The following is an 8,230-nucleotide window of genomic DNA, read 5'->3' as shown; positions in this document are numbered from 1 at the left end:
AGCCCAATAAAACAGCATGTGTAATAGCTCTTTGCAAATGAAATGCAATTTATAAGTATGTTATAATCTTAATAACCTCGTAAGATATTATAGTTATGTTTGTAAATAGCACTGCCACAAAAATCTCAGTCTTATGATATAAAGTGTCTTAGAAATAATAATAGCCAAAGTCAGCTGAAGCTCCAAGTACAATCTGGGTTATTGAAACTCAGGAATCAACCTCACATTGTAGAAATTAACCTTAGAGGTAGTGCTCATCTATTTTTTAAAAACTTAATGATTTTATGAAAAGTTTAAGGGAAAATGGGGAAAAATTTTTATTTATAAGTTACCTGGTGATATTTAATATTCGGTATGGTAAACAATTTAGTCCTAATTGACACCAAGTTTTGTGTTGTACATATATTGACAGAGTAAAGATTTAAGCCTAGATATTGAACATTTTCAACAATTTGCTATTTCATGCATATATAGGACTTGTAAAACGTACAAAGAAGAGAAAAAAGATAAAAACGCTATGTAGAAAATAGAATTTTATAACTACATTTTACAGAATATTCCAAGAGATATCATTGGTCATTTTATTATTTTTGAAAATATTACTTATTTAAACAACTAAAAAACGTTAAAGCCTGATATAATCTTCAACATTGGAAAGGATAAATTATTGAAAAATATGTAGAACAGAAATTCCATCTCAATGCCATTGATACTACTATACCGTTGAACAGATATTCTATGAGGTATCGAACATTGCACATACACATTTAGGATTTGACATTGTAGCTAAACCAGTTGTTCAAGGCCACTAAAATGCTGAAAGAGGATTAAGGTTATTAACAGTGGGGAGGAAAAAAGAACTCTAAAAGCCTTTCTAACTCAAATCTGGAAATGGTGATTTCACTCAAAAAGAATGTCACAACTACGAAGAATTTTCAATAATTCATGACACAAAATAAGACATCCACTCTAATTTTTTTTTATCTATTTACCTCTATTTCATGAATCCAAGGGTGATATGGTACATGTTTTGGACCTGCACAGCAGTGTGCTATTTACTATCATGATGTCTCAGAACTTGTCCCTTAAGGATTTTATATATGTGATAAATACTAGTTAAATTTCACGACTTCTGATTGGCAGATTGACTTTTAGATTTTATACTCAGTATTACTATGTCTTACTAATACCACACAGTGTCCTTAAAATTCATGTGTTTTAAATGAAGTGCTGAAAATGTTAGGTATGGGTAATAGATATTAATTGCTGAAAAGATAAAATTCAATTGTAGGTGATACTTGTTCAAAGGATTAGTTATTTGCTCCTTTTTACTACAGACTCAAAATAAATGTATGGCTCTGATTTCTAAAACACCTTTTTTCCCCCAGTGTTCAGTGACTGTTAGAATATATTTCTCTCAATAATTTGCAAGAAAATGTGGAGGAGTGGAAAACCTCAGGACAATAGAAAGTGGTCCACAAACTTTTGGCTTGAGTTGTGTTGGTATTTTATAATGGCAAACTTAAAATATGTTCATTTTGGATCATCTAAACAATGTTTTGAGAGCTGGCCTACTGGGTGAGAATACCACTTAAAAGCATTTGTGTTACATAACACACAGCCATGACAAGGGCTGTTTAGAATTCCTAGGTAGAAGAGAGCTGTCAATGCCAAAGGAAAAGCTTTGCTCAAGGAAAGTAACTTTCCTCTGAATGGATGGCACAACTGGGATCAAAGGTCATTACATGGTATCAGACCTACTTGAGGTCCAGTCACTTAATGGAGGATTAGACTGACACAGACACAAAGACCATTACAGAGAGAGAGAGAGAGAGAGTTTTTAACCCTCTGGACCACCCAACATGAGATGGAAAAACAAACAAGATGGAAAAGAAATGCTTTCTCGGCACTGATAATTATTAAATGTGCACAATTGTTTTATGCAACAGGAAGTTTGACCAGAATGATGACGGAATCTATATTTAGGATACATGGCTGCCACTTTAGAGAGTTAGAAGAGTGTTTATACATAAATTTTGTTCGAATTCCTTTTCATATAGTAGAATAGGCCGTTGTTCAGGAAATAGACGAAAAAAATCTGTAACGGTTGAGAAATTTAGACAGGACGTTGTCAGGAAGGACAGTGTTAAGATAAGTTCTTTTCAGCCTTTTCAGAGTTTGCATAAGTTTATAAAAAGAGATAAAGTTTCTATGATTGGAAGAGATTCTTTGCAGAAACGCAGTGTACAACATACTATATACATATAGGGCTTCCCTCTGTACATATGCATATGCATACACGCTCTATATGCCTTTTTAAACATATACAAGGCTTTAACTCGAAGAAAATGAGTTAGCAACACAGTTATCATTGCAAGACAATTCAAGTGCTGAAAGAAGTGATAATGATCACTTAAAGGGCTATTTCACCTCCCACATTGCCCAGAACTAAGATTAGAATTCCTGTTTTAGTTTTTCTTTCACTGCAACACTGATTGTCATAGGTAATCTTTGTGCTTTTGTATAATGCCCATCCTGGATGTAACATATATTCACATATGACGTCGGACAGTTTAAAGAAGCATGCTGAACACAGGCAGGACCATACAACCATGCACAAAATATTCTGAATATGTTTTTCCAAACTGACTGAAACATCAACATGCACCACGATCATATTTGGTCCTGTACGGCAAGGAATGTACAGCTGAGGCCATCATGGCTAGTTTCACTTGCAAGAGTTTCTTTAGAGAAGAACACCCAGTAGAGAAACAAAACACAATGAATGAAACAAACAAAAAATCCCCCAAAACCAAAAACTAAAAAAAAAAAAAAAATTTCCTCCCACACGTTAACGCTGAAAATCTGGCCATTTTCCACATAGTACATTTTCCTCATTCCACAGAAAGCAGATCTTCTCCCAAAATTCGGAGTTGAATTGTTTATGAGAGAGATTTCAGTGTCTCAGAGCTTTTCCTAACCATTGGAAAAGCTCATCTTGATAAAGCATTTTCCAGCGCACGTTGGCTTCGACGGTTTCCACAGCTCTCAAGAAAGAGGCAGCAGCTATGCCGTCATAGTTCCTCATGAATGTCTTCAGCTGCAGAGAAATATTTTTGAATGGTAAATATGCACGTCTCAAACAAACTCCTGTCTAGCATATATAAACGAGAACGTATGTGAAACAAAATGCCACAGTCATTACAGAAGGCACATTTAATAGGTGAAGCAAGCTCACTAATGAAATACAATATAACAAACTGTGTCCATCAGGTGCGATGTCGTTTCTTCTGGAACTGGAAGGAAAAAAGAGCGGACATTACAGTTTCAGGAGCTCCAACTTCAGCTTCTTGTTTCATAAGTAAATATTAAAATAGATGTATTTATCTTTTCATAATAGGTTGATGGGATTGTGGCCAAGGCTAGTTCTAATTACGAAGCCTATCCAATGTACAAATAGCCTTAAAAACTGAAGATAAGGATTAAAGTTCACTCTCTGTTGGTAGAGAACCAATTCTTCTTCATCTTCTCCAAATAAGTAGCACGAGGGCTTGACATTATCTTTGGCAGCAAGGGATTACCAGTTATTGGGTGGTGGGAAGAAAGTAACGATGTTATGAAAACTGGATGATTAATGACACTTCAATTGACTGAGTGACTCAGAGGGAATGAAGGAAAGCTAAATGTGGACTCATTTAGCTAGATACTTTGAGCATTTAATTAAAATAAGTTACAATTTTAAAATGCTTTGCTATTATTTTTCTGGATATAAGATTTTCTCTAGAGAGTGCACGCATTCTGAGAATATTCAGGGATTTTTCCAGATTAAATATTAGCACTTTTTCTTTCTGTTTGATATGCCTTAAGAAACCGGCAACCAACCAACAATCGCAATGCTAACAGGCAAATGTGAAAAATCAACTTGCAACACAGAAACATTAGTGGTGTAATTAGTGTGGGGTGTGATTCATCACATGGTGGGGGCCACATGGAGGATATGCCAGGAGGGAAATAGAGCGCATCAAGATTGACTCAGGGACAGGGAGATGGGGGGAGGGGCATTTAAAATGCCCTTCTGAGTTAGTCTAGAAATTGGTTCATTGGTAGCTTGGTTTGTTTATGACACTGTTACTTTGATTACACGATACCCATGGGTATTCTCGAAGTTTTTCCTTTACTTTCCTACAAAGCCCCATGTCGCCTGCAGCATTAGCAATGGATAGCTTTATCTCAGAGCTATAGCCTTTATAAGACTTCAAAATCACTACTCTTTGATAACCAACATGTAAAACATCCAATATACAACAAAGATTAATTGATGCTATCCTGAAAATTGATTTGACATTTTACCAAATTTACACATACTAAGAGGAAGAAGGGAAGACCTGGGAATTTATTGAATGTCTTCAATATTCCAGGCCCTGTGCCACACACACATAGGCCCGTAACAGGCACACAGATATTAAAAGGATGTCTAATGGAAACATTGAATCATATTTTTAAACTTTAACTGATTAATCCAATAATTCATTTGTATTTATATGTTTGGACTCATTCGGTCTATATTCCTAAAGCAACAAGTAATATATTATGCTCTATGTCTTGAACTGTTTTATTACAAAAATATGTACATTACAGTGGTATTCTTTACATAATATATGTCAATCAGGAAAAAATTATATTTACTCCTCTTAACATACATTCTGCATTACTACATTCTTTCCTCGGCAGCTCTAAACATGCCGGATAGTGATGAATGACCCTTCGGCAACTTTGACTCTGTGCAGCATGCTCTTGGCCCCTCATGAGAGAGACAGCAAGCCAGCCTGAACACGTGAAGTAAAACGCTTAGGTCCTCCTCAAAGGCAAACTACGGATTCGAATATGAATGTGTTATTGACACAAAGACAGTAGGTCAGATTATCCTGCAAGAGAACCATCAATAAAAAATGTAAGTGGTGGGTACCCAGGGGTTCATTTCTTAAATCACTATTTAAGCGCACTAAATACTTGCCTCATGAGCTCAGAGAGCCTGAGGTGACTCGTATGAATCTTGGGAGTGGCTTATTCGTCAGAACGCATATGGCCCACTTTCTAGAGTTGGCACAAATTGATTTTATGCCAAGATGCCTCTGCAGCTCTTCTGGCAAACATGTGGTTGGGGAAGCCATATAACGGGTCCTGGGGTGTGGGATCATAGCACCTTCTGGACCCCTGCCTGACTTTAGAGGGCACGGGGTAGATGGAAGGCACTTGGCATTCCTGTCTGCTTGTTTCTGCAGCTCTTTGGTACATTTTCTGCTGTTATTAGCTTTTATTATTGTGTTTCCTAAATATTTATGCCATCTTATGTTTTTATTTGAAAATGTTGCAAGTTTAGACATTTTTATAAAATAGCATTTAGTAAGATGTCAGAGTTGTTTGTGCTTCCTGTTCTTAGCATAAAATTTCTAGACATGTTTGTTAATTTCTCTATTAGAAGACATTTTCATATTCACAAAAACTCTGATTTTAGGGTACCCTAGACCCTAAACATCACAAAATAAATTATTTGTAAATTGCAAAACATAATATACTCTCAGTAACCATATAAATGAATTGAATTAGCTGTTGCCCTATTATGAGGTTTATATTTTCAACATAAAAACTGTAAATGGGATGTCTGTGATGCACGGGATCGCCGTTCCTCCACAACAGGGTTGTAGATTAGGTTCAAGAAGCAGAGAAACGAGTGCTGGAGAGAATTGCTTAACAGACATTAGTATGAAAAACTGGCATAGGGCCTCTGCAGCTCCCTCAGGTTGTACTTCCGTTAGTTTAAAATTAAGGAAATAACACATTGTTTCATGGAGAAATAGTGTTCAAATTGCTAAAGCCACGTAATTAGAAGGAAATTGCCAGTTGCAGATACTAGAATGCGGTTTTGGGGAAGGGACCTTGCAAGGATACATGTTTCTCGACTGAATGCCCCTAAGGCTGATGGGGACCATTAACATCTCAACTGAGTTTTCAGAATTCAGAAAGATGCTGATTCCCTTCTGAACTATATACACTCTTGAAAATAAGAATATGCCCCCCCCATCCAAAGGGAACACATTGGGTTTTCTGCTTGTGAGACTCAGTGGGTATAGGAAGATGAGTCTGGAATGTCCTCACCCTCTTTATATTAATGGTGGGGGGGGTTATTACCAATACAAAGCAAACTCCCATCCCACTCCATAACAGTGGTCCCCAGTCCTAAAGACAATGATGAGTTAATGAAAGGATGGAAAAGCCTCAGAGGGCAGTTGTCAAACTAGAAAGTCAGCACAAGCGGCCATGTTATGAAGGGATTCCTTGCTCATACCACAGAGACATGGCTTTGTGAAGTTAGCTGCTTGGTAGGTAATGGAATGAAAGCCACAGTTTAGTTTCAGTTTTGAAACTGCACTTTTCATTACAAGGACATTTTAAATGCAATTAAATTGAGTGGAAAAACATTAAAAATATGTGTGAAGTAAGTAAAACAAAATGGTCAGTATATCATAAAATCAAATGAATATCCATTTAAAAGATGTTTTCCCAGGGCCTGGGTATACCTGAAGCAAGGAAAGTATGAAAGATAGAGAGTTTGAGGAAGAAGAAAACGGAGCAGGAACAGGAGAGAGGCAGCAGGAAAGGGGGCAAAGGCAGAGAAGAACTGGGAGAAGATAGGAGAAAGAAGGGAGCTACAAGAGAGAAGGAGGAGGGGAAGGGAAGGGTGGAAGAGATTTTTCACTTCTGTGTTCACTTCAATGGCTTCACAGGTTGTGACTCAATGAGTCTTTTACTCACTGATTATTGAATGTAAAATCAAGAAATTAAAAGTACTTCATTTAAATACAGAGAAAATTGGAAGCAATCATTCATTTAATTGTTCTTTCATTCTGTTTCATATGGATATAAAAGAAGTTCTCATTTAGCTTCCTTTATTAAAAAAAACTCAGTAAAACATGAACTGGGGCTTTCAGAACAAAATCCTTTAGGGTTGGGAACACATAGCAGGGAAAAAATTGAATTTTACAATCAGAGACTTAGCTTAGCTTAGCTCATCGTGTACGAGAATCCAAGTTAGTGCACAAGGGCTGATCATACAACATTGGGCAATATTCGAAGATGTTAAGGATGGTGCCAGGGTTGATGCTTCTGGGGAAATGCTGCTCCATGTGATTAGCTCCGGGTCATAGCCTCAGGCATTCCATCAGTGAGAGCTGAGGAAGCCATGATTCTCAGGGCCAAATCCCAGCTATATTTTATCATGGAGTTAAGCAGTAGATGAAAAAGTGATAGATGGTTGAAGTCCAGCTCATCTGAATCATTTAAAAGTATCTGTATTTTTTCCCTCCCTCCTACATACTTACTCCTCCCCATTTCACACCCCTCTCTTTTACAAATATGAGTATATATAATCATAAAAAAAAAGCTGGTTCAAATTTCCAGAGAAATAAATTAGAGAAAAAAAAGGAAACATCAGATACACTTAAACTGGACACTAGTCCTTAAATAATTATTTTCTTTAATGAAATTCATGTGTGATAATATCAAGCAGAATTTTAAACAAACTCAATCCCAATAGATATTGCCAGATACGTTCTCTTTCATACATGTGAATTCATTCCACTGAACAGACTATATAGCATGAAGCATCATTATCACACCTAGTGATCCACTCCCTGTACTGGCCTGACCACGCAGCAGGGAGACTCAAGCCTTGATCCTTTGTACACACATCCTGAGTCACTGTGACAGGATGGTTCTGTCATTTCTAGGACCCTAAGCTGGGTTCACACCAGCAGCTGAGGAGCTGCTGATTGGATCAAATATCTGGAGTAGATCCGGAGTCCTCCAGTTTGAGAATCATTACATTCAAACATCTCTCAAAGGCATTTTATGTTTGTGTGCTTTGCTTCGTTTTGTTTTGTTCTGGATTTTATTTACTTATTATAGAGAGAGAGAGCGAGCACGCGCTCACATGTGCAGGGGAGCAGGTGGATGGGGCAGAGGGGAAGGGAGAGGGATAAGCAGACTCTGCACTGAGTGCCCAGAGCCCTAAAGAGGGGATCTCAAGACTCTGAGATCATGACCTGAGCCAAAACCAAGAGTCAACCGAATGAGCCACCCAGGCGCTCCAAAGGCATTTAATGTTTAATATCACAGAAATCCATTTGCAAATAATGAATTAAGTCAAGTCTTTAGCATGAACGTGTATTTT

General features: G+C 37.2%; 1 protein-coding gene across 2 annotated transcripts in view; it reads right to left on the bottom strand.

Moving 5' to 3' along the window:
• Positions 1 to 313: 313 nt before the first annotated feature.
• TRHDE (thyrotropin releasing hormone degrading enzyme) overlaps positions 314 to 8,230 on the bottom strand; it is a 367,482-nt gene continuing 359,565 nt past the window's right edge. The window contains exon 19 of one of the 2 annotated variants that reach the window (XM_034644164.1): positions 314 to 3,100. In XM_034644164.1, the coding sequence (XP_034500055.1) occupies positions 2,957 to 3,100 (144 nt within the window). In that variant the 3' untranslated portion in view covers positions 314 to 2,956. The remainder of the gene's footprint in view (positions 3,101 to 8,230) is intronic. The other variant, XR_004620882.1, reaches the window with a different exon arrangement.

Source organism: Ailuropoda melanoleuca, chromosome 15 (genome assembly GCF_002007445.2).
Source record: "Ailuropoda melanoleuca isolate Jingjing chromosome 15, ASM200744v2, whole genome shotgun sequence".
NCBI classification, from domain to species: domain Eukaryota; kingdom Metazoa; phylum Chordata; class Mammalia; order Carnivora; family Ursidae; genus Ailuropoda; species Ailuropoda melanoleuca.
Note: the sequence above shows the minus strand (reverse complement) of the source record. Positions and strands in the feature narration are given on the sequence as shown.